Source organism: Notechis scutatus, chromosome 6 (assembly GCF_049901735.1).
Source record: "Notechis scutatus isolate UNSWTSFEM ecotype Mainland chromosome 6, rNotScu1.2, whole genome shotgun sequence".
NCBI classification, from domain to species: Eukaryota; Metazoa; Chordata; class Lepidosauria; order Squamata; family Elapidae; genus Notechis; species Notechis scutatus.
The window spans coordinates 50,972,852-50,998,377 of NC_142014.1; the positions used below are offsets into that span (position 1 = coordinate 50,972,852).

At 36.8% G+C, this 25,526-nt stretch overlaps 1 protein-coding gene across 1 annotated transcript in view; it reads right to left on the reverse strand.

The window, feature by feature from the left end:
• The window catches only part of SREBF2 (sterol regulatory element binding transcription factor 2), a 38,807-nt gene extending 14,154 nt beyond the window's left edge, over positions 1-24,653 (reverse strand). Inside the window, exons 1-10 of the mRNA XM_026694785.2 lie at positions 24,382-24,653; positions 12,264-12,653; positions 11,434-11,615; positions 10,660-10,800; positions 5,494-5,718; positions 4,760-4,874; positions 4,367-4,548; positions 2,234-2,426; positions 1,360-1,541; positions 255-528 (exon numbers count right to left, since the gene is read on the reverse strand). Of these exons, the coding sequence (XP_026550570.2) occupies positions 255-528; positions 1,360-1,541; positions 2,234-2,426; positions 4,367-4,548; positions 4,760-4,874; positions 5,494-5,718; positions 10,660-10,800; positions 11,434-11,615; positions 12,264-12,653; positions 24,382-24,466 (1,969 nt within the window). The 5' untranslated portion in view covers positions 24,467-24,653. The remainder of the gene's footprint in view (positions 1-254; positions 529-1,359; positions 1,542-2,233; positions 2,427-4,366; positions 4,549-4,759; positions 4,875-5,493; positions 5,719-10,659; positions 10,801-11,433; positions 11,616-12,263; positions 12,654-24,381) is intronic.
• Between the last annotated feature and the right edge of the window lie 873 nt (positions 24,654-25,526).

Sequence of the window (25,526 nt, forward strand, 5' to 3'; positions counted from 1 at the left end):
AAAACTTCTTTTAGCTACTGAAAATTAGTACCATTCATACATCACAGTATCACACAATACCCTGTTGTGCAAAATCTTGCATTATCAAAAATAAGGAGCACTCTAGAGATTCTAAGACGTAAAATTCATTAAAAAGCAAAGCTTTCTTTATTTTGCAAAGAAAACTACATTAAAATAGGCAGCCATCAGGAAGCAAACTTAACCTGGGGGAATCTTTACCTTTTAAACCACTACATTAATTTTTTTTCATCTACCTGTAATATGGAGTTGATGAAGTTTATGATACACTAATGCTGCATCTCGTGCACTAGTCTTGGCTTCATCTTCAAAGCCAAGAGGCGTCTCAGTTGCTCGTCTCTGCTGTGATGTCCTCTTTAGTAGCCAACGTACTAATCCCAATTTTTGGAGACTATAACGAATAATGTTCCAGGAAAGGCTACAGATCAAGTCAAAACGAGAAGTAGGCAACGCTCGGCCCAGGGCAGAAAGACAGATCTGCAAATTTGATGCTGCAGCAGCAAAGTCCCCCTGCAAACAAAAGAAGAAAAACACAGGATAAAGTTGAACAGTAGACATTTGAAAGTCTCATCATTTCCTAATTTTCAGACTATTCTGAGTCATCTTGGAAGATTTAAATTTTATTTTCCATCTTCACTCATTTTTAAGCTTTCTTAATTCTTTCTGACAACCTCATTTGTCACTCAGATTTTGGACAGTCAAGTAAACCAACATTTGTCTCCTCAGCTATTGATAAACTAGCTAAATTGCCATCATGTTTCAATATACCATAGGCTTTTCCCTCAATTTTCTCTCTTTCTCATCTGTATCAACTTGCTTGAACCATGACATATCAGAAACACCAAAAATCTGGATCTGTATTATCTTGAAATCCTCTTGGATTTCATGTCCAGTTCAGTTAAACTTCAAGTCTCAGTCCAGTTAAACAAATATTCAACTACATAATGGGAAAGAAATAATTTACTCTTTCTAATTAAAATCAGCATTTAGATACAGAAGACATTGTTCCACTCAAAAATTTAAATTTTTTTCCTCACCTTTAATTTCAATAAGAGTTCAACCTTATTCCCCTATAGCAAATTACCTACCTATAGGCTATAGAACAGAAGTGGAGTTTAATCCAAAAATGGTCTGCATGGGCTCTGCCAAGGGGAGGCGCTTTAAGAACCCACAGTTCAAGAATTTTGATAATAGAATAAGATGTAAGCCTAAATGTTTAGTAGTTCAAGAGACTTGTTCTACATTTTAAAATATTCACTTTAGGTTATGCAAATTTCAATTAATTCAATACAAATAAATGAGCACAATAATATTTACCCTCAAAGCAACAAACTGCCTCACCTTAGCTAAGTCCAGGTCTGCCTGTTTCCGATGCCGCCAAAAAGTCACAGAGGAACGGGAATGCAGTCGTGTCACTGGCTCTCCATGCACCAACAGTTTTATGAATACACTCAAGATAATGACACCGTTCACAAGCCACAAGACCAAAGTGGGCATCATCCAGCCAAACCAGCCTCCTGATTCTAACAGAATCCATCATGTCAAAAGACATAAATCAGACAAGAAGTAACATTTCACATTTTAAGATAATCATTCTTGGGAGAACCTTGATTATATAAAGATTGTGCTAAGCTTAATCGACTTGCTTTCTTCTCATCCTATTTATTCTTCTCAGAAATAGTACTGTTCCCATGCAAAACTCCTGCCCTAATATATGCAAGAAAATATCATTTTACATAAGATAGAAACATTTAGAAAAAACTACCCAACTTACATAAATCACAAAAGCTTTTTAAAAATATAAACCTAACATGATTCAATCCACCCCACATAACAAATACAACATGCTACAATTTAAAAACCTGAAAGCCACACAACACACAGAAACAACAACAAAATCTTCACAAATGCACAGGTAAAATATATATTCCATACAGGTAAAATTTCAATTCATTAAAGGAACATATATCTCAAAAGCTCACAATCCCTTTGTACATAAGTATCCATTATCTGAGTCAGAGAAATAAGAATATGGATAGTACTATCTAATCCAATTATTTATAAATTATCACAATAAAACTCTAATCACCTTTTAAAACAGAATATTCCAGAACATATACCTAACAGATTGTTTTCTTCCCCTTTCATCATTTAGTTACTGTACTTGTCTTTAAAAAACTTGAAAGATATCAAATGAGCACTATTGTAAATATACCTGATTTTATTGCTTGTATATTCCTCTCAGAACCATGATGCACTGTGCTGTAAGTGTCCGATGTTTCTTTGCCATCCAAAAAAGATGTTAAAGGGTTAAAGGAGAGACAGAGGAATGTGAGAGCACAAAGCAGTATCCGTGAGCGATCAACCATTCCAAGAGCAACAGGTGGAGAATCAGGTTCATCTTTAACCTAAGTCAAGAATGTGGAAGATTCAGTATGGAAGAGTTAGTTCTGAAACATTTAAGACAAATAGTTGCTCTACATTACACAAGGCTGAATTTTCAATATTTTCTTTATAGCAGATTTATTCTTCTCAGATTACTGTTTTATAAAAATGTTTCACCATTACAAAACCCCCCCGAAGGCCACTGAATTGGAAATAAAAGCAAGCCTGTAGATCTATTCATACTTTTCTCCAAGTGGTGAATTTAAAAGACTTAAATAATTTAAACATTTACAATTTACTAAAATCTCCTCTTATTTCCAATGTTATAATGAGATTGATCTTTGATATATCTAAATATGCTTCTGAAGATCATGGAGCAATGTATAAACTAATCTATGAACTAATGATACAGTACATCGTACATGCAAGTACAAGTAGTCCTTATTACATTCAAGTACAATGCCTGTCTGTTACCCTACGTTCATCAAAATAAATTTGAAAAACCTCATTTTTATTGTAATCTATCCATTCACCCCAGGCCAGTTCAATTTGAAGTTTCAGTCTGAAATTACCCGTATACCATTTCTCTTGCAGATGCCTTTGTTTATTTTATCTTATCTCAAACTTGCCCCTAACATCCTGTTCAATGCAGTGATGGTGTATCTCCAACATTTTGGCAACTAGCATGATACACTGATATTGTGAAAGGCTGTACCCCTTTGAATGTTCTGGTTTATTGGGCTTTATGATTTCTTTGATATAAAGCAAAATATTGTCCCAAATGTTATTGGACTTTTAATGGAGTTTGGTACAAGATTTCTCATAATGAGAAGGCCGTGGCCCACTGGTGGGCCGTGAGAAAATTTTGGTGGGCCACAGAGAAATCTCACCCCCCAGAGCACCCCCCAAAGCAATTAATCCAGGCTGCGCAGAAACACAAGGCTGCTCAGCCCACATGGCCTGCGGGAACCCTCCCCGCTCACTTACTCCTTACCCAGTAAACTTGTCTAAGTTGCTATTTTATCTTTTTTCCAACCATTATCTGTTCTGCTGTGCCAGGAGATTTAGATTAGCTAGGAAGCAGGAAATGGTTGAATTTCTTGCTTTCTAGCTGAGCACAGCCGAATCTCCCTTAGGACTGAAGGTTTTCTTACAAGCAAATTCAGTGCAGATTCGCAGCAAGCAAATTTGAGAGACTGAGCTAGCCAGTGGCAGATAGATAGATCACTGAATGATTCTGTGAGCAACTCAATCTGCCTGCTTTGCCTGATTTTGGATAAAAGTTGCTTTTTTATAAAAAATTCAATAAATACATGGTGTGTTGTGAGTTAATTTTACGAGTTTGCTTGAAGGCAAATTTTATGTGACAGACTGAGCTAGGCAATGGCAGATAGATAGATTTCTGAATGAATCTGTGATTCTGTGAGCAACTCAATCTGCCTGCCTGCTTTGGGCTCTTTTTTTATAAAAAAATCAATATTTATATAAATATTTATAATATTTACATACAAGCCATGCCCAGCCAGTCACATGACCACCAAGCCACACCCACAAATTAGGCCACGCCCACAGAACCAGTTAGTAATCCCTGGGATCTAAAATTATGAGTTTGGTAGTCCCTGAGATCCAAAATGTTGGCGACCCCTGGTCTAGAGGATTCAGTTGGTGAAAAAAATGCCATTGCTCATTATTGATCAGTGATCTAGAAAAGTCAACGTAATATGTCACAAACATTTTATGATATTCCTTTATTTGTGTGTCTGATTTTAGTTGTTTATTGTGATTTTTTTTAAAAAAAATCAATTAGTGTTTTGAATCTCACCTTCCTTTTAAAAATCATAATTTATTATTTGATTTTAAAGGGAAGCAGATGACATATCTCCATCTGAAGCAGCATGCATGTAACACCAATGAGAACTTGTCTATGCTTCCCAGTGCAGATTGCTTTACGAATATTATCTACCTTTGCATCATCCAATAATGGACTTCCTGGTTCTGAATCAATTGAATAAGGGGAAAAGCCTGCTGGTGACCCTGAGTCAGAAGCTGGAGGAGACATCAATAGAGCATTTTGATTGAATTCATCCATCTTCATATCCACATCAGTGTCCACTAGACTGCTTAAGTCAAAACCCTTCAACAACTCTGTGAGAAAAGATCGCACAAATAAATTATTCCATTCATAGTACATGATGTAATTAAATCCCCTGCTTATCAGTTCTACATCTATCCCCTAAAAGCATAATCAATGCATTCATCAATGCAAGGGGGCATGAAATCATTTAATTAAAAACCTTGATAGTACCTGCTTCACTTAAAATTAAAACAATGGAATGTAATATTTAAAACACTTAACTGTTTTTCTGGCTAGACAGCTTAAGGATCATGTTCTCCTGTCGCAATTTATGGTTAACCTGCTGTAGATATTTAATGTAGTCGATAGCCTTCCTCAGTACACCAGACTTGTGCATCTGAAAAGAATGCATGATTATTTATTCAGCTATCTTATGACCTCTTAGCACATTTTCATTTAGCAGTAAAGTTTTTTCTTAAATTTGTGTATGTATGTAGGATGCATGTTGAGTTACCTTGAGATAAAGATGGGCAGCCTACAAATTTTATAAATAAATTAATAGGGGATTTAGATTTAGAGAACCAGTTTGGTATAGTGGTTAAGGTGCTGTCCCAGAAGCCAAGAGCATATAAGTTCTAGGCCTCCCTTAAACATGAAAACTGTTTGGGTGACTTTGGACAAGTCATTGTCTTTCAGACCAATCCACCTCAAAGAAGTTGTTATAGGGAAAGTAGGAAGTAGAGCTATTAGATATGTTTACTGCTTTGAATGATATGTAAAAAGGGCAGGATGAAATTATAGTCGGTCATACAATCAGCAAAATATTCAGACTGGATTTGGCATTTTTAACCATCTATTGAGTCCATCCCAAAAACTGTTGTTGTTGTTATTTAGAGATTTAATTCAATGGAAAAGGACATCAACAAGAACATTAAATAGCATGTCAACTGCAAACATGACAAATAGATTTGTAGCTATTGCAAATATTTTTGTTTTTTCAACTAAGCAATTCTTACTTTAGCATCTGTTCCCATGACCAGATCTTTCAGTTCTATGATCTTGTCATTTATAGATGATCGATATCTCTTCTCAATAATATTATGAGTTGTTCGCCTTTCTCCTTCCTTTGGTGGTTCTGGCTGCTTAGTGTTATTAGGCACTTGTTTAATGGGCATCTTCTCCTGCCCTCCCATCATCATAGGCATAGTTGTCAAGATGGCCCCATTGCCACCAACCAAGGTCTAAAAAGTCAACAGCAGAAATCAAATAGCAATTAATTTTTCATGTAAGATCTGTGACATGGTTTTTATATGTACAGTTGAGAAAACGATTTAGAGTAAACAATAGCATATTTGGAATTGAACAATGTAAGACAGAATTTGAAACTGAATTATGGGCAAATGATGAATAGGTACGGTCATTGCTAAAATGTATAAGCTTTTATCAAAATTTGAAATGAAAACATGTTAAACAGCATATGATAAAATGGGCACTGCTTATAACATACAGATGTAACAAAGAGAAAGCATGTGGATGAAAGAACTGAAATTCACATGTTTATAAAAAGAGAATTTTTATAAAATGATATATTACTGTATATGATACTAGAAAATATCTAGAATTTATAAAGGTATTTCAAATCTATGTTGGAAATGTGGAAACTATGAAGGGTTGTTTTATCATGCTTGGCGGACTTGAAAAAAGCTAGTAAATTTTGGATTCAAATGCATATAGCAATACAAAAAAATTAATATTCAACTGAAACCAGAATTTTCATTTATGAACCAACAGACAATTAGAAAATACTTACGGTGTTTGTACGTGGTAACTGCAGTGGGATTATTATATATAAGAAAAATGGAAAAACTCTGAAATACCCACAGTAAAAGAATAGTTGGTGAAGATGACAAAATTTGCTAAAATGGCAAAATTGACTTGTTTGATTAGAAAAAAGACAATAACTTTTGTTAGTGAATAAAAACTCTTTATGGGTATGAAAATAGAAAAAATAAACATTTGATGATTAGAAAGAATAGAATATGGAAAGAAGGGAGCCACAATGTAATCTTAATGAAGATAGACTAAAAATGCACTTATAAGCAGCGGTGGGATTCTACCGGTTCTGTCCACTTCTGTAGAACCAGTAGCTCTGAAGAGCAGCAAAAAGAGAGCATACATAGAGCCGGTTCTATGTCTGCTGCTGTTTTGGCCCACCTGCCCGCGCAGGCTCTTACCTGACCTTTATTTTCTGCTTTTTCAACCGCAGCTGCTTTGCGCGACACAGCTGTGGTTGAAAAAGCACTTTTTTCCTGCTTTTTCAACGGCTGCGCACCCGCGCACAGCACTCCTCAGCTGTCCAGGCAGCTAGCTGACGATGATATACACGCGCTCGCAGCAAAACGTAAAATCACCGAACCAGTAGTTACACCGGTCGGATCCCACCCTGCTTATAAGTGCTGCAAAGAAGATTGGAAGCCACTGTTCTATCAGTTCTTTTTATTTTCTCTCTTTCTTTCTTTTCTTTCTTTCTTCCTTCCTTCTTATTTACTTATCACTTTTACTTTTCTTTATTTCTATTTTCCTTTCCGTTTTAAAATTTGTATTGTTCAAGAAAATAATTCTTTAATAAAAGTTAATAAAAATATGTGACCAAAATAAAATTCCACATTTTATAAAACAAGTAGGAAACAAAAGAATGGCTTACAATTCACTAATACTTTTGTTCTATATGAATAAGATTTCATATTCTCTATATCAAGAATCTGGGTAAAAAGTTTGGAAAACACCCATCACTAAAAACCAAGAACAATTCTTATTTACTACAAAACCCAAAACAAACTAGATAAACCAGTGACAATTATAAATAATGCACTTTCCTATGTTCGTAAGAATTCAGAAATATTTCTGGATCCCAGTGGAGTAACAATGCCACTATTTAGACATAGTGACAATGGCACTGCATTTTCTCATGACAGTCATGATCAGTGGCTTCCAACTGCAAAGACAGAACTTTGAGCAAAAAAAGCTGGATTATGAGATAAAATTAAGAAAGACACCTAATCTAAAAAACTCTTCTAAGGTATGTAAATTTCCTTATAGATTCTTGCATACTGGGAAAATAAAATGCTTTCAGAATATAGCAATAGCACTTAGACTTATATACCGCTTTATATTGCTTTACAGCCCTCTCTAAGCAGTTTACAGACTCAGCATATTGCCCCCAACAATTTGAGTCCTCATTTTACCCACCTCGGAAGGATGGAGGCTGAGTCAACCTTGAGCCTGGTGGGATTTGAACTGCCAAATTATAGGCAGCTGGCTGCAGAAGTAGCTTGCAGTACTGCACTCTAACCACTGTGCCACAAAGGCTCCTGAACAGGTTCTCACCTGTTTTGTAAGTTAAACAGCTTTTTGTTGAAATGTGCATATTTTTCAAGCTGTAAAGAATATGTCTTTTTATAGACCATGTCAAAACAAAACTATTATCAGAAAGATAAAAAAGAAATTTAAACTATACAGCATAAAATACATCATTAATGGATAAAAACAAGAATAAGAAAATAAAGGAAATTCAAGAAGATATAATATCAGATTATACTATACAGTAATATAATAGGTTTATGGGGTAAGAGACATTGGCATGGCCGAAAAGGGAAATCAGAATTAAGTGCTAGGCTTAGGGGAAATAGTCTATTGTTGCAAAAAGGGTTTTTTTATTGGTTATGTCTCAGAGCACTTTCTTAAAATTGGTCATTTTTAAATTCAAACTCTTTGAAGTTGTAACTGAAACCATGATTTTTTTATTTATTTTTTATTTTATTTATTTATATCCCACCTTTGTTATTTGTATAACTCAAGGCAGCGAACATATCCAACATTATTTTCCTTCTCCTAAAATAGGAGGTGAGTTGGGTCAAAAGAGAGTGACTTGGCCAAGGTCACCCAGCTTGGCCAAACTAGGACTTGAACTTACAGCCTTTTGCTTTTTAGTCCAGTGCCTTAACTACTAGACCAGGGCTGTCACACGGCCCAGAGGTATTATGCCCTGGCCACGCTCATACATGAATTAGCGAAGTGGGGGGGAAAGTTGCGATACATCATATGACAACACCATGACGATGCAAGTTTGACACCCCTGCACTAGACCAAACTGGTTGATGGGAAAATAGCAATCAAAGATACAAAGGAATGGAAGAAATAAAAAAGAAAAACATGTACTAAATATTAAAAGGATCCTTTCATGCTAAGAATTGTAATGGAAAGTCATCGCATTAAGTCAAGATATGAAGTCTAAGCAGTACTGATGTTGATGTCTATTATACTTATTCAACCATGGAGATGGTGTGATTCCAGAAGCAAACTTTACATCTTTAAAAGGGACATTAGGACTAATTTCTCTGATGTCTACTGGAAAGAGAAACTCTGATATGCATGACTACATTTGCTGACAGTTTCTCCAATGACAATGGAAAAGATGACTATCTTTGACTTTACATCACTGCATAAAACTTAATAAAATGAAACTATCAGGTTCACTGGGGTAAAATGAATGTGTAAACAATATATGTCTTTATTTTATCAGTAATCAGCTACATATTGTGGATTCCCCAAAAGCATCTTTTAATAAATTTAGAGTGGCAATAAACAAGATTATATGGCAGGAGAACCAGGGGTGGGATTCAAATTTCTTAACAACCAGTTCTGTGGATGTGGCCTAATTTGTGGGTGTGGCTTGGTGGACATGTGACTGGGTGGGCATGGCTTGTATGTAAATATTATAAATATTTATGTAAATATTGATTTTTTTTTATTAAAAAAGAACAACTTTTAACCAAAAGCAGGAAAAGCAGGCAGGCAGATTGAATTGCGCACAGAATCACAGATTTACTTAGAGATCTATCTATCTGCAATCGGCTATCTGAGTCTGTCACATAAAATTTGCTTGCAAGCAAGCTCATAAAATTTGCTAGCAAAATTAACTCACAACACACCATGTATGTAAATATTGATTTTTTTTATTAAAAAAGAGCAACTTTTACCCCAAAGCAGGCAGGCAGACTGAATTGCTCACAGAATCATAGATTAACTTAGAGATCTCTCTATCAGCAATTGGCTACCTGAGTCTGCACTGAAAAGCTTCAGTCCTAAGGAAGGTTTGGCTCTGCTTTTAGATTAGCTAGAAAGCAAGAAATCCAAGGATTTCCTGCTTTCTAGCTAATCTAAATCTCCTGGCAGTGTAGAACAGCTGATGGCTGGGGGGAATAGCAGTTTACCAAACCAGGCAAGTTGGATGTCTTGCATGCCAGGTAAGGAGTGAGTGGGTGGGGACGGGCGGGGCCAGCCAGTGGAGCGATTTGTCGGTTCTCTGAACTGGGGACAATCGTGTGTACAGCGTTTGCAAGAAATCATCGGCTGTGCTGCCTGGACAGCTGACAAGCCCTGAGCTTGGGTGCACAGCGTTTGAAATCCTCGTTTCCTGTTTTTTCAACCTCAGCTGTGCCACGCAAAGCAGCTGAGGAGGGAAAAACAGGGAATAAAGGACAGCCTAGATCCCAGGCAAGCGGGTGGGCCAAACAACGAACCGGTTCAGTGTCAGCTGTTCTTCGCAGGTTCTATAGAACCGGGCCGAACCAGTAGCATCCCACTCCTGAGGAGAACCTAATGTTATTGGCAGAGAAAAATAATCTTGAGATGGATGGAAGGTCCTAAAAATATGCTAAAAGCACTATTGCAAATAACTGCAGTGTGGGGGAAAATGGAAAATGAAAAGATAAATAGTACTTTGGCAACACAAAAAACTTAAGTCAAAATTTGAACACATAAAGAGGATACAAATAAGAGAAGAAAAGAAAAACTGGTTACCAAGAAGAGACCTTTAGTTTATAACTGTTAGCCCCTATAATTCCCTCCTCCCAATATTTACAGATATATTCCGAGGAATTACATTGAAAACAGGTATATGTGCAGAATACATACACATAAATATACTGTAGATATCCCCTTTTAACTACAAGAGTGATTATATAGGCTCAATATATCCTTTTTTTGCAAGAAGATATTACTGTATACCATATGTACTATAATGCTCACATGTAGTTTGAAGAATCTCGATGAGAAAGAACCCTAATAAATAAAAGGAAGAAAGCAACCATTTGGGAGATAAGTGTGGAGCCTTATGATACCTGCAGAGCTGTTGTCTGTATGGGTGTGGTTATTGCTGCCAGGGCTGGATTCTGAACAGCAGCCATAACAGAATTGCCATCAGTTTTCAATGTCGTTAAGACAAGAGAATCTGTCTTGATTATCTGTGGCTGGACTAGGACCTGAAAGGAGGCAAGACAGTAAACATTTAATGAAAACAAACACAGAAATGAAAAGTTGTTATTACTAGTTCCTATGTTACAATATAGAGTCCATTGCAAGAAACAGCCATAACTTCTGTTTCAATATACTTCTCTCCCAGGCTTCCTTCTACATATACCAGAGGCCCAGATTATACAGCTACTAACTTCATATATGTTACAGATGACTTTCACTGTGACATTCCATCGACCAATCCAATAATTTCTGTTAATTAATAAATTAGCTTTAAAGCATATAATCTCCACCCGATAAAAGCTTTTAGAAGTGAAGTAAGGAATGTATTCTTTGTCATGCTCCTCCCATCCATTAACAAAATTGCTGTTATAAAATACCAAAACCTCCACTGCTGAAATTATAATAATAATAGCATGGAATTCTAATCCATTCTTTCCAAAATTTCTTTACTAATTTTTTTTCCAATACCAGTATTGTAATCACTTTTTCTTTTCCTACGTTTAGCCATCAATGACCTATGAGCTTTGGAGATTTCATTGCTTAGAAACCAAAAATTATGTTAGCAACATTATTTCTTGCCTTGGAACAGAATACAAATACTGTATATACTACTCCCTTAAGATACCAAAAGAACTCACTGGAACCTGCTGAACCTGAGGGGCAGCTACTGCCTGGACAGTCGCTGGAGTTAGTGTCTGGATGGTGCCACTAGTACTCTGTGTCAGTACCCTCTGAGCTTGCATGGTCTGCACCTGCTGTTGAATGGCAACTGGTTGAACTTGGGAGGAAGTCACCAAGCTTTGAACCTGAGGCTGCAGCACTAGAAAGAAAATAAGAAGAGTTTAAAACTGCTCAAGGGAAATTATGACTTCCACAATAAGGATTGTAGCCTCTGATCTTTGGTGATAGGCTGTGTTTCAACAAAAACATATAGGTAATTGCTGTAGTTTTTCCCCCCTTAAAAATTATCATAATCTAACAACTAAAAGCAAACTCCACCAAAAACATCTTCTATTCAGTTTTAATATTACATTAGGACAATCCAGCCTTAATCAGTGATATAATAATTCCTGATTTTTAATTACAAACTTGTCTACCAGCACAAGTTTTTATAACTTTATTATTCAAGTTTTATATTTTAAACATTATATATTTCATTGATTGTGCTGTTTAATTGTATTTCTCTGCTTTTTAATTGTACTGTATTTCTTGTAAACAATTTGAAAACAGAATATCTATTTTGACCAATTAGCAAACCCTTATTGCTTAAAGAATTAAGATTACAGGCAGGCCTTGATTTAAGACCATCATTGAACCTGGAATTACGGTTGATATGGTGTCATTAAGTGCGTCATTACGTGACCATGCCTGATTTTATTCTCATCTGTGATGATTAAGGTAAGAATTGTTTTACCCTAGTGCTTTATAAAACGGTGTTCTTTATTGCTTTGAAGACCATGGGAGTTACCTTGAAAACTTGTGGCTGCATTTTGGTATATTACAGGTTGCTGAATGATCCGGGTCTGGGGAGCAGAGCTGAAAGTTGGAGTAATCATCACTGTCTGTTGCTGAAGTTGGGGTTGAACTTGGGGGCGAGGTTGAAGAGGCGGTGCAGTTCGTTGTGGAGCAGGAATTGTGCCCGCTGACTGAGACGTCTTCACTTGCACAGACTGAAGCTGTGGTGGAGAAGCTACACTAGGAGAAGAGGACTGTAACTGTCCCTGGCTGTAGGCTTTCTGTGAAGTATCTGATATTCTGTCTCCAGTACATGCATTGCTGCTCTGGAATGTGCCATATAACTGTTCAGAAAATAAATCTGGAAAATCTCCAACCTGATTGCTGACAAACTGTAGCATTTCTATAAAAAAAAACCACACAAAAATGGAAACCGTAAGATTACTTTTCAAAAGTCATCAATCTTAAAATGAAAAAAAATATACAGCAAGGACATGCATTCTTTTAGATCTAAGAATCTAGGATAGAGATGCATTTTCCTCAAACGGTATAATTAGGTTTATGGCCTTATCACTGGATGCTTAAGTGGTATATGTAGGTTCATATATCTTTTCTTTTTAGATTAGGGTATGAACTATTTGTAACCATGCTTTAGAAAACCAAGTTATCTATGATTTTGTCTCATCCCAAATAAATTATCCCAATGACTCATTTGTGAACTGCCTTTTGGGAAAATTCAAATGATTTAAAATATGATGCCTTATTATTAACCAGATGTAAAAATGTTTCTATTTTCAGTTCAGCAGTTAGTAGCCGTTAGAAAATCATTGAAAATATGGGCCTTTCCTTCGATATTTAAACCTGAATGGATGAATCCTATCCAGATATATAATAAATTTGAGTCCCTAATTATTAATTAATGGTTGTCCCTTGTTTTTAGTTGGTATTGTTTATTTTATTTTTTTGTTTATTATATGCTATCAGATTAGTAGAATCACAAACACCAAGAAATTACCTACTAATTTTCTATGCAATAAGCTTAGAAAATAAATCCTGTAACAGAAGAATCATTAAGTAATAAAGCTTAAGATTCTGTAATAGTATCAAAAAATGTTTAGGGCACAAATACTTGATCATGTGCATTTTTTCTGCCTCATTTGTTATTCTGCTGTGTCCATCAATTTAAATCAATATGAGCTATTTCCAGGAAAAAGGATTGAAGATTAGATTCAATTAAATGAGGTATAATATATAGAAAAAAACTTACTAAGCAAAAAAAATGGACCAAATGAAAACAAAAATTCTACTCACTTGACAGTAGCTCAATATAGAAGAAATATCTAATTCCATAAAAGAAGCCTTTAAAGACTTATAAGATTTTGAAGTTAATAGTTTCCCATTAAAGACATTCCTTTATCTAACTAATGGAAATATAGGCTGCAGAGTTTGGAAACTTCTCAATTTACTTCAGAAACATCCAACAACTACTACCATTACTGTTAAAGTAAAAATCCATTGCCAATTTACCACATGAAATCAACAAGATTTAATTGATAAAAGAAAGTTGTGTTCATTTTAGAGCTGTTGGATCTCAGCTGCAAAAACAAACATTAGACAGCAGGAAAGAGTTTATTTTCTTGCTGATATCTAGCAGTCATCAAATTTTTGCAGTCCAGGTTTGACAACCTAATTATATTGTTTTAAAAGGTATGTAAGCATTCTAACGGCATGAAGAAACAGCTTCTCGTGCTTTTAAAAATACACTGCTCAAAAAAATAAAGGGAACACTTAAATAAACACAATGTAACTCCAAGTCAATCACACCTGTGAAATCAAACTGTCCACTACACTGATTGACAATCAATTTCACATGCTGTTGTGCAAATGGAATAGACAACAGGTGGAAAGCACAGGCAGTTAGCAAGACATCCCCAATAAAGGAGTGGTTCCACAGGTGGTGACCACAGACCACTTCTCAGTTCCTATGATTTCTGGCTGATGGTTTGGTCGCTTTTGAATGCTGGCGGTGCTTTCACTCTAGTGGTAGCATGAGACGGAGTCTACAACCCACACAAGTGGCTCAGGTAGTACAGCTTATCCAGGATGGCACATCAATGCGAGCTGTGGCAAGAAGGTTTGCTGTGTCTGTCAGCGTAGTGTCCAGAGCATGGAGGCGCTACCAGGAGACAGGCCAGTACATCAGGAGACGTGGAGGAGGCCGTAGGAGGGCAACAACCCAGCATCAGGACCGCTACCTCCGCCTTTGTGCAAGGAGGGACAGGAGGAGCGCTGCCAGAGCCCTGCAAAATGACTTCCAGTGGGCCACAAATGTGCATGTGGCTGCTCAAACAGTCAGAAACAGACTCCATGAGGGTGGTATGAGGGCCCGACATCCAAAGGTGGGGGTTGTGCTTACAGCCCAACACCATGCAGGACGTTTGGCATTTGCCAGAGAACACCAAGATTGGCAAATTCACCACTGGCGCCCTGTGCTCTTCACAGATGAAAGCAGGTTCACACTGAGCACATGTGACAGACGTGAAAGGGTCTGGAGATGCCGTGGAGAACGTTCTGCTGCCTGCAACATCCTCCAGCATGACCGGTTTGGCAGTGGGTCAGTAATGGTGTGGGGTGGCATTTCTTTAGGGGGCCGCACACCCCTCCATGCGCTCACCAGAGGTAGCCTGACTGCCATTAGGTACCGAGATGAGATCCTCAGACCCCTTGTGAGACCATATGCTGGTGTGGTTGGCCCTGGGTTCCTCCTAATGCACGACAATGCTAGACCTCATGTGGCTGGAGTGTGTCAGCAGTTCCTGCAAGATGAAGGCATTGATGCTATGGATTGGCCCGCCCGCTCCCCAGACCTGAATCCAATTGAGCACATCTGGGACATCATGTCTCGCTCCATCCACTAACGCCACGTTGCACCACAGACTGTCCAGAAGTTGGGGGATGCTTTAGTCCAGGTGTGGGAGATCCCTCAGGAGACCATCCACCACCTCATCAGGAGCATGCCCAGGCGTTGTAGGGGTCATATAGGCATGTGGAGGCCACACACACTACTGAGCCTCATTTTGACTTGTTTTAAGGAGATTACATCAAAGTTGGATCAGCCTGTAGTGTTTTTTTCCACTTTAATTTTGAGTGTAACTCCAAATCCAGACCTCCATGGGTTGCTAAATTTGATTTCCATTGATAATTTTTGTGTGATTTTGTTGTCAGCGCATTCAACTATGTAATGAACAAAGTATTTAATAAGACTATTTCATTCATTCAGACCTAGGATGTCTTATTTTTGTGTTCCCTTTATTTTTTTGAACAGTGTATAAACAAAACATTAATTATATATTTAAATAAGTATGCTTCTTATTTAAACAAGCCCATTTCTGTTCTAGAAAAAAAAACCAGCCAGGGTAGGAATCTGCTGTGTATTTATGCTAATAATTATTTGTTCTAAGTAGCTTTTCACCTCTAAATATACTGCTTAATACAAAAAATAATAATAAGAAGAAAAAGGTGTTCTTCAGAAAAACAAGCAATGCAGTTCAAGATCTGGAGCACCTTCTAAATTCGAACTCTAAAGACTTCCCTCCCCCAATCCATTCCTTTTCATTATGAAAACACACATCCTTCACATTCTATACATTGAATTGAAAACCCCTGATATTGCATTAATATTGCACTATACAGCAGAATTCAATAGAGTTACTCCACTGGGATAGAAACTGTTTTTCAGCCTATTTGTCCTTGTTTTTATTATCCTGTACCGTCTGCCAGATGGTAATAATTCAAAAAAAAAAAAAAAAAGAGAGTGCCCAGGATGAGATGAATCTTAGTGTACATAGTTACAGTGACTAAAGTACATCATAGAATACAGTTTAATATTTAGGGAAATACTAAACTAAAATTTTAGGACAGTTAGCCTTAGTTTAACTGGATGCCACTCAACAGGATCAAATCATGGAACAGATTTGGAGAATATCAGTAATGTAACAGATGTGTCTCATAATTGTTACAATCATTGGATTGTAAATCATCTAATCTAATACCCTGCTTGGTTTAGTATCTGCTAAAGGATTTAACATATTGTATAGGTAGTCCTCAAGATACAACCCTAATGGAGCTTGCCCATTAGGGCTGCATGTCAAAACTTCATAAAATGAACTGAACTCACTTTTACAACATTTTTACCATTTTTATTAAGTGAATCAACCAGTTGTTAAATGAACAATAATCAGCCTTGGTGTTGCTCTGGTTCATTAAATGACCTCTTCCATCGTTAAGTGAACTGAAACTCTAGAGAATTTGCAGGGTTCCCTAGCTGGATTCTCTGAGGGAACAGTTTTTGGCGGCCCTCCACTTCTGAACCACCTACAGGCAGGTACCCAGACTTAAATTGGGATGGGAAGGTGAATTTCCAGATGTGTTCCATCCCTCATCTGTTCTACAAGCAGTCTGCAATAGTACACACTAATCCCCAAAGCAAAAGCAAACAGTACAGTAAAATGCAAAGGATCTTTCTGCAAGCAATCTCAAACTACATGGGAACACTACAGTAAATGCAAAGCAATTTTATAATACCAAATCTGCTTTCTGTTTCTATAGATACTGGCTAGTAGTTCTGCAATTGATTCCAGGGCAAATAAATGCAAACAGACACGTTTACCACTCTAGTCCTCCACTAGCAGCAATGAGGAGAAAAAAAACAGGCCAGGAGGAATGTACCAATATATAGGCCTTGAAAATTGCCTGTTGTAACAACGGGTGACAAAGGGCAGTCACAGAACTAAAAATGACCACAGCTTCACAAGTGACTGAATCTAGGTCACATGACTTCAGACCAAAATTGACCAAAACTGCCTTGAATCCCTGTTATAAATACAATTTTGGGTTGCATTCATAACTTCAAACAGTTAAATGGCCTGTTTGTACCTCGAGGACTACCTGTATATCCAGCCTCTATTTGCAGATCTCAGTAAAGAGGAACATAACATTTCATGAAGCAACTTCTTAAGTTGATTGTTAGCTCTGTCAAGAAATTCCTCTTTAAATCTAATCTGAATCTATTTGTGTTATTTCCACCCATTGATGCTGTAGCTCTCTTCTGAACTTGCTCTAATTTGATAATTCCTTTTACAGTGACAATTAGAATAGTGTAGGACAGTTGAATATGGGATTTTTCAGCAAAATAGCCCTTCAGAATATGTTTTCAAATCAACCATGAAATACTTAAAGAAAGTTTAAGATTTTGGAGTCTCCAGAATCGAATATTATTGAAAAACCGTGGGATGATCTCAATATGCAGTACTGTATATACAAGGTGTCTTAAGAATGTTTTTGAGGTATCCCAGAAATATTCCAAAAACGAGAACAGTATGATTGGCTCCATTTGGCAAATGGAAAGATTTGAAAGCTCTTGTTTTTGCCCAAGAAGCTGTTACAAAATATTGGCTGAAAGAGTGTGCAAATTTTCAGTTTTTTTAAAAAAAATGAATCTATAAACAATAGCTGATAAATAGTGCATTTAAATTACTAGAAAAATGACACAGTTGGTACATTTTGTACACTATAGAATTTATGTCAGTTTCCATTTACTTAGGAATTGTAAAATACAGTCTGACATGGGCTGCCTAATTTTTCAAAATATGTCACTTGTGTTTATTTTCAGTCATAATGTACACTGAAGATGGTATTTAATTTTGTTGTATGAGGTGCAATGACAATAAAGTAAACTAAATTAACAGTTTATTTTGTATTTTCCTTCAATTCTTATTTTTATTTTTTATAAATAAAAAAATAACTGGCAGTCCTCAAAACCATATCTACACCGTCAATTGTTTGCAATGTACCACTACTGTACTATTACTAATTACAAAAATTGGATAATGCAGTTTTTGGTGTTTAGAGCAAGGAAACACATAAAAACTGTATTGAACTCTAATATTTGCCTAATGTACTTTAAAAAAATACAAAAAATTCCGCTGTGCTTATAATATGATATAATCCTACCAAATTGGTATCGTTGCCTCACAAGTGCAGACTATGACTACTTGAAAATAAAGTACACTATTGCCCACAAAAGAATACCCTCCTCATTCTTTTGCTGCAGTGTGCAAGGACACCAAGGGAGTAATGGCTTCAAAGCATTTGCAGTTTTTCTTTAGGGGATGGATTCTACTTATAGATAAGGCTTCCAGGGCCAAAGTTTTAGCCCTGTAATAACCTCATCACAATCCTAAACTGGGCCTGGGGAGTTTTTTGGTCCTTGAATATATACTGTTTAACCCATACCCACAACTTAAGTAGCTTTCCTTAAGTAGCACACATGCCTTTTGCATTGCAGAATATTGGGCAACCAATTATATTTTATTTATTTCCTAGCTTTATTATTATATATATTATCTTAGCTAGTTAAACATGAATGTATAGATGGTTGTTGCTTAGCAATCATTTAGCAACTACTTTGTTTAGCAACCATTTGCAGTTATTATTGTGATGAAAAAGTAACTGTAACCAAGCCTCACAACCTTTGCAGGTTTATGAAGCAAAAAAAAAGCTGAAGTAAGAGCACAAACATAATCAGTTTCATTTAATGACCAAATTGCCAGTTCCAATTGTGGTTATATACTATCTGTAATTTGTTACCTAAACTTCTACATTTTAGATCTGTCTAGTATTTTTAAACACTTATCTGAAAGCATAGACTTTTCTTAAAAAATAGACTTTCTATAGCCATACCTAGAAATAAATATTTTTTCAAGCAAAATCGGGAGAGAACTTCTTTAAAATGTGGCATATTCTAGGAATTAGAAATATTTTTCCAGACCAGAATTTGTCATTTGTCTTTTTGATCTAAGACTTCTTCTTTTTTTTAAGTTTTAAAAACAATTTTATTTACAACTTTAAAAATATACAATTTCAAAAATACACAAACAATAATAACACATAATTTTTACATTTGTTGTCGAATTTGGTAAGTCCTAAAAATCATTATTGGCTAGTACTAGTCACACATTCACACATTATCACATCCTAAGTGCTAAATAATTCACAATATACTCCATTTATTTTCACGTTGGCTTACAACTACTATTACGAATACATTCATGTTTTTTAACTAATAAACACAAAAAATATTATAAATGACTAATACTAATAATAGTAGTAACAGAGAAAAGAAGGTTTAAAACCTTTGTTTTAATGTACTTAATATATTATAAACCGCTGGATATAATTTGTACCTTAGGTTCATTTACATGTTTCCCCTTTTATTGTCTACCCACTTATGCCATTTATCCCATATCTGGTAATAATCTGTATCCTCCGTCCCGTTAATTTTAAGTGTAAGCCTCTCCAGTTGGGCACACTCATATGTTTTCTGAATAACAACCTGTATCGGTGGTACATTTGGGTTTTTCCAATATTGTGCTAGTGAGATATGTGCCACAGTTAATAAATGGATGGTCAGATATTTTACTTTAGCGGAGTAGTCCCCTTTGATCATTTCCCAACAAAAATAATTTCAGTTTCCACTCCAGCCCACTCTCTATAATTTCTTCTATCCACGTTTTTATTTTTAGCCAATATTTATTTATCTCAGGACAAGTCCACCATGAATGAAAGTATGTACAAATTTCCCTTTACATTTCCAACAGCAAGGATTGGCTGTCGGAGATATTTTGGCCCATCTAGAGGGCGCCAGATGCCATCTGTACATCATTTTGTATAAATTCTCCTTGTGCGCTACTGATTTGGTTAGTGTTAGGTTTTTCTGCCAGATTTCTTCCCAGTCATCCAGATCAATACTATAACCAAAGCTTTTTTCCCAAGCCAACATGGGACCTTTCACAATTTTCTCGGCCATTTCATATTCTAATAAATAATTATATAATTTGGAAATTGAACTTTTGTCAGGGTTTAAAAGTATTTTATCCAAATATGTATATTTTATCTTAATTCCATTTCTTGTGAAGATGTATATTATAGAGTAAAATTACATCGCTGATGATGTAAAGCTATTCAACACCACCGACAATACTGCTACCCTTCAAAAAGACCTCAACTATGTATCAGAATGGTCAAACAAATGGCAACTTCAAATCTCAACAAATAAATGCTCTGTCCTACATATTGGCAAAAAAAAAATCAGAAAATAAAATACAAGCTGAATAGTCAAGAACTTGTTGATGATCCAAACTCTGTCAAGGACCTTGGAGTACTCATTTCTAATGATCTAAGTGCTAGAGCCCACTGTAACTACATAGCCAAGAAGGCATTAAGAGTTGTTAACCTAACCCTACATAGCTTTTTCTCTGTTAACTAGAGCATACAAAACTAGAGCATACAAAACATTTGCTTGAATACAGCTCATTAGTCTGGAACCTGCATTACGTATCTGATATTAATACAGTTGAGAAAATCCAGAAATATTTCACAAGAAGAGTTCTCCACTCCTCTAAATGTTGCAGAATACCATATGCCACCAGACTTGAAATTCTAGACCTAGAAAACCTAGAACTATGCTGCCTTTGGTCCGATCTAAGTATAGTATATAAAATTATACATTGCAATGTCCTACCTGTCAATGAATACTTCAGTTTCAACCATAACAATACAAGAGCACACAATAGATACAAACTCAAGGTAAACCGCACCAAACTTGATTGCAGGAAATACGACTTCAGCAACAGAGTGGTCAATGTCTGGAATACTCTACCTGACTCTGTGGTTTCTTTCCCAAACCCCAAAAACTTTAACCTTAGACTGTCTACTGTTGACCTCACCCCTTCCCTAAGAGGTCTGTAGGGGGCGTGCATAAGCGCACCAACGTGCCTACCGTCCCTGTCCTGTTTCTTTTTATTTTTCTTATATGTATCCATTTCATGTATTCATAACTATGTTATACTTTATACCTGTTATCTTATAATCGCTTGACAAAATAAATAAAATAAAATAAATAAATAAAAAATAACTCTCAGGTAACAAATCCTAATTAATCATCTAAACAATGAGAGTTGAAGCAAGTTGTACTCTCCCTAAAACTGAATATATAAAGAGCACAAGTTCTGCTGATATCCAAATTATAAGAGCCCATCACCAAAAAGCCTATGGAACCATTACATTCATAAGTAATGCTGAAACAGGATTACTCAGGAAGCACTATACTTTAGAGCAGTGTGTTTCAAACTTGTAAACTTTAAGATGTGTGGTCTTCAACTCTGACAATTCTCCAGTCATTCCAGAATTCCCTAGCAGAATTCCCCAGCCAGTGTGTTGGGGAATTCTACAAGCTGAAGTCCACACATCCTGAAGTTGTCGAATTTGAAAACACTGCTATAGACTATCCACACCAATCATATTGTCTGTGTCAAGGGCAGAGCACCACAACAGGAACCCAACCAAAGGCAAAAAACACTGAATAGTCTCCTAGAAATGCTGGCAAATTATGTAAATGGGTGCTAGAGTGCAGCCGGATGGCAGTGTTCCTTTGGCAAGTGCTGTGGAGCATGAGATTCCTATACTGCCTGGGGGCTTCTGGGAGAAAAACTAGTGAGAGCAGGAGTGACTTGTAAATTCCTGCTGGATTCCCATTGATGTGGGAAGCCATCAAGGAAGGTCACAAATGGCAATCACATGACCATGGAATACTGCAACCATCATAACCGCAAGCCAGTTACTGAGAGCCTGAACCACAATTACATGACCTCTGGAGCACTATAGTGGCCACAACTTCAAGTTTGTATTGCATCATTGTCATTTTGAACAGTTGCTGAACAAGTGGACATAACCCGAGGACCTCATGTATAGACTTGCTGACACCAAATAAAAATTTTCTCAATCTCAGCAATTTATAAAACACACCTAAAACATGGTACTTGTTTTTAACAAGAATTTTTATTTTCTACTCCTTTTCAGTTATTTGATTAAGTACTTTAACTTCGAAAGCTACATTTTAAGTGCAAAGTTATTTTTCTTTAGCAAAGTATATTCTCCATTCACATGAAAATATGGGAATAAACATAAGGGGAATCAGAAATGTATAAAGGTGAATCAAATCACTGCAAGCAGAAATTATTTTTTTAGAAAAAGAAAATTCAAATGTTAATGTTAAGAAATAATATTTTGATTCATGTTAAAACTGGCCAGAGAAAATAAACTCTACCACCTTTTTAAAGGTTGGGCAAAAAAAAAGTGGCATTAATTGCCCAAATTGTACCTTAGGATTTTAAATTTAGATTAATTCAAATGTCACTGGAAAAAAATAAGCTATAAAGAATAGGAACACAGAAGCAACATATGAATACAAGACAGGATAACTACATTAATATTAATATTAGTAAAGTTAAGGGGTTTCTTTGTCTGCCTGAAGTATTAGTTTTTTATATCCAGGAAATTTTGGTACATACTGTACTTTTTGTTTCAACTTGAGACCTCATGACTATACGCAGCCTCTAAAAGGTTTGGTCTATCTTTCTGAGCTTGTCTGAAATTTGCCATCAAATTATACAGATAGCTAACTATTTTAACAGATTAATTAGGAGAGAGGATGTCACTGTTCACCAATGTCCATTAAACAGAAAATAAACCATCATGAGTACTTGTATAATACATCATACATTCCAATGACACAAAATATGTCATTTGTTACCAAGAATATTTGTAGCTCAGTGTTGAACTGTTGGGTCCTTGGTGCTCTCTGAGCTTGGTCATTTTCTTGGAGACATTTTATTACCCACTCCCACAATATAAACAGAGAGAAAATCCCTTCTAGTACTGAAAATATTACCTATTTAGGTAATGAAAACAACTAAGCTTAAAGAACACTAAGGACTCCATTCATCATTTGCATGATGTCATAATGCAAATAGGCAGATTTGACTCATTGTATGTGGTCCAGGTCTGCTAAACTATGGTTTTACTGAACATAGATTAACTACATTTATTATATTACATTTAAAATAAATATCAGATTAAAATGATTGTTCATTCAGGTCATTCCCAAAGAGCCCCAAATTTATCAATAAATAAAAAAATAGAAGCAATGTTAAAACAAGAAAGAAAAAGTGTATCTGACAGCTTAAAATGTCTTCTACTCAGTCATGTTAAAAAAAACATCTTGTACACTTTTTAATTTTGACTGCCAAAATGACAAACTCCCCCCCCCCCCCAAAAAAAAATTATCTCTGTACCATTTTGATGCAGATAGATCAAGCGGCTTATTTGATTGATTGATTGATTGTTGTCGCTAGAGGGGTGGGGGGTTATTGCTTTTTATTGTTTTTATGTTGGGTTTTTAATCTTTGTAAGTTGCCAGGAGTCACTGAGACTGTGTGCATTGAGCAGCCATATAGATGTTCTTACAAAAATAATAAATTTTCATAAAACCCTCTAGTCCCAAGCACCCAAAAATCATACAGGTTCACCTTTTACTGTTCTTGGTGGATGAATGCACTCAATATTTATAAGTGTCAATATCACATGCCAAGAAATACAACTGAAACAAACTACTCCACTAATACACAAGGAAATGCACTAGGGCTTCTGACACCACCTACAATTCTAGATATTATTTCTGTCTTCTAAGCCCATTTTGAGATGCTTAGAGCTGGCATGATATCTAAGAGAGTCCTAGTCATAAATGTTAAATAATAAAGGCAACTGAATTTGAGGGAACTTTCTTCCAAATAAGCATGCACAGTGTTGCCCTATATATACAAATACACACCAGTTTTCAAACAATATATTTATTCTGAAGCAAAGGGGCACAGCGTTGTATTGCAATCATACCTTAAATTTAATCTAAATAATAAGTCCCAAATTTCCTATCCTAAATGGTAGGTATCTGAATTTGGATGAGTTGATGGGTAACAGAAAACGAACTACGGCGTTGCATGCTACACGCACTGGGAGACACCTGCCAATTCATGTGTGAGGTTGCTCTGGGAATCCCCAGCCATTTAAACAGGGATATAGTAGTAGTGCATCGGTGGCCGACAGGCACGCTTAGCGGCACTTCGCCCCTCGGGGCCGGGGCCGCACCGAGCAGCGCTTTCCCTTTCCTCCGCGGTTGCTGTATCTGAGGGGGGCGATAGTGGGCACAGCCGAGCGCCCGCCTCGTGAGCACTCACCATCGATATCGCCCAGTGTGAGCTCGTCGCCGAGCTCCGTCAGGGTCTCCATCGTCTCCATGCTGTTCAGCTCGCCGTTTTCCATTGCCAGCGAGGCGCGCCCGACTCAGTTAAAGCGAGTCACCTCGTAAGAGGGAGAGTCACCTCGTCAGAGGGAGCGGCGATACCCCCCCGCATTAACCCTTTCCTAGGCGGGGATTGTTGCTTCAACTCGGGTTCTCCGGGCTTAGATCCCCAATCGGCGCCATCTTGCTCTAACTTCTGTGAACTCCACCCATCCACCTGCGAGGAGCCACCGCCGCCGCGCGCGGCTGCTTGTCCATGAGACCAGGTCTCCACTGTCCAATCAGCGGACAGAGCGGCTCGTGGTGTGATGGCGCGTCAGCGATCAGCAGCTGCGAGGCGTCTTTTTCCTGGCTGGACCGCCCTCCCGGTTTGCATATGTATGAGAAGGCGGGAAGTTTATGAAATATTACGTCTGAAATTGAAAACGGGAGGGCGCTATTGATTTCATTTCCACAGCTACGGCTTGTTTTGGGTACCGTAGAAACGAACGCAAGAAAAAGAGAACATTGTGGACTCTCTTCGAGGAAAAAATAGCAAAACTGAAAAACTGGAAGTACCTTTCTTTGGACAATCCAAACTTTGTTAAGAGTGCCACGAAGTTTGATGTTAAGAAAGATGGGAGCTATTTATGGGAAGAAAGAGTTTTGTCCATTTAATAGTGAAATCTATGTATCTGTTTTGGAAAGGACATACAGCCCTGTAGCATCTAGGTTATCCTTAAAATCAAATTCTTGGAAGGCTTTGTTGGATCACAGTCCATTTTAAACACCAAAGTTTATGCAATAGAAGTGTATTAATCTTTGGTGATCCTAAGATTGTTTTTGCAAAAGACAGTCACTTTCCTAGAAACCTTCAGATAGTATCTCTTGTTCGTTTAGGGTCCCCCCCGAATTGTATAAACAATCTATTTGACTGATCAAGCCTGCCTGGGGTTGGAAGTTAAGAATGGGACTTAGCAATACCAGGGTAGAAGGTAAGACTGGGAAGTGGTTATGGGTGTGTGTATTCTTCAAAAAAGCTACATGGAATTGAACTATAAAGTTTTTACTTCTCTCCAGGTAATCTTAGAATACTGGATC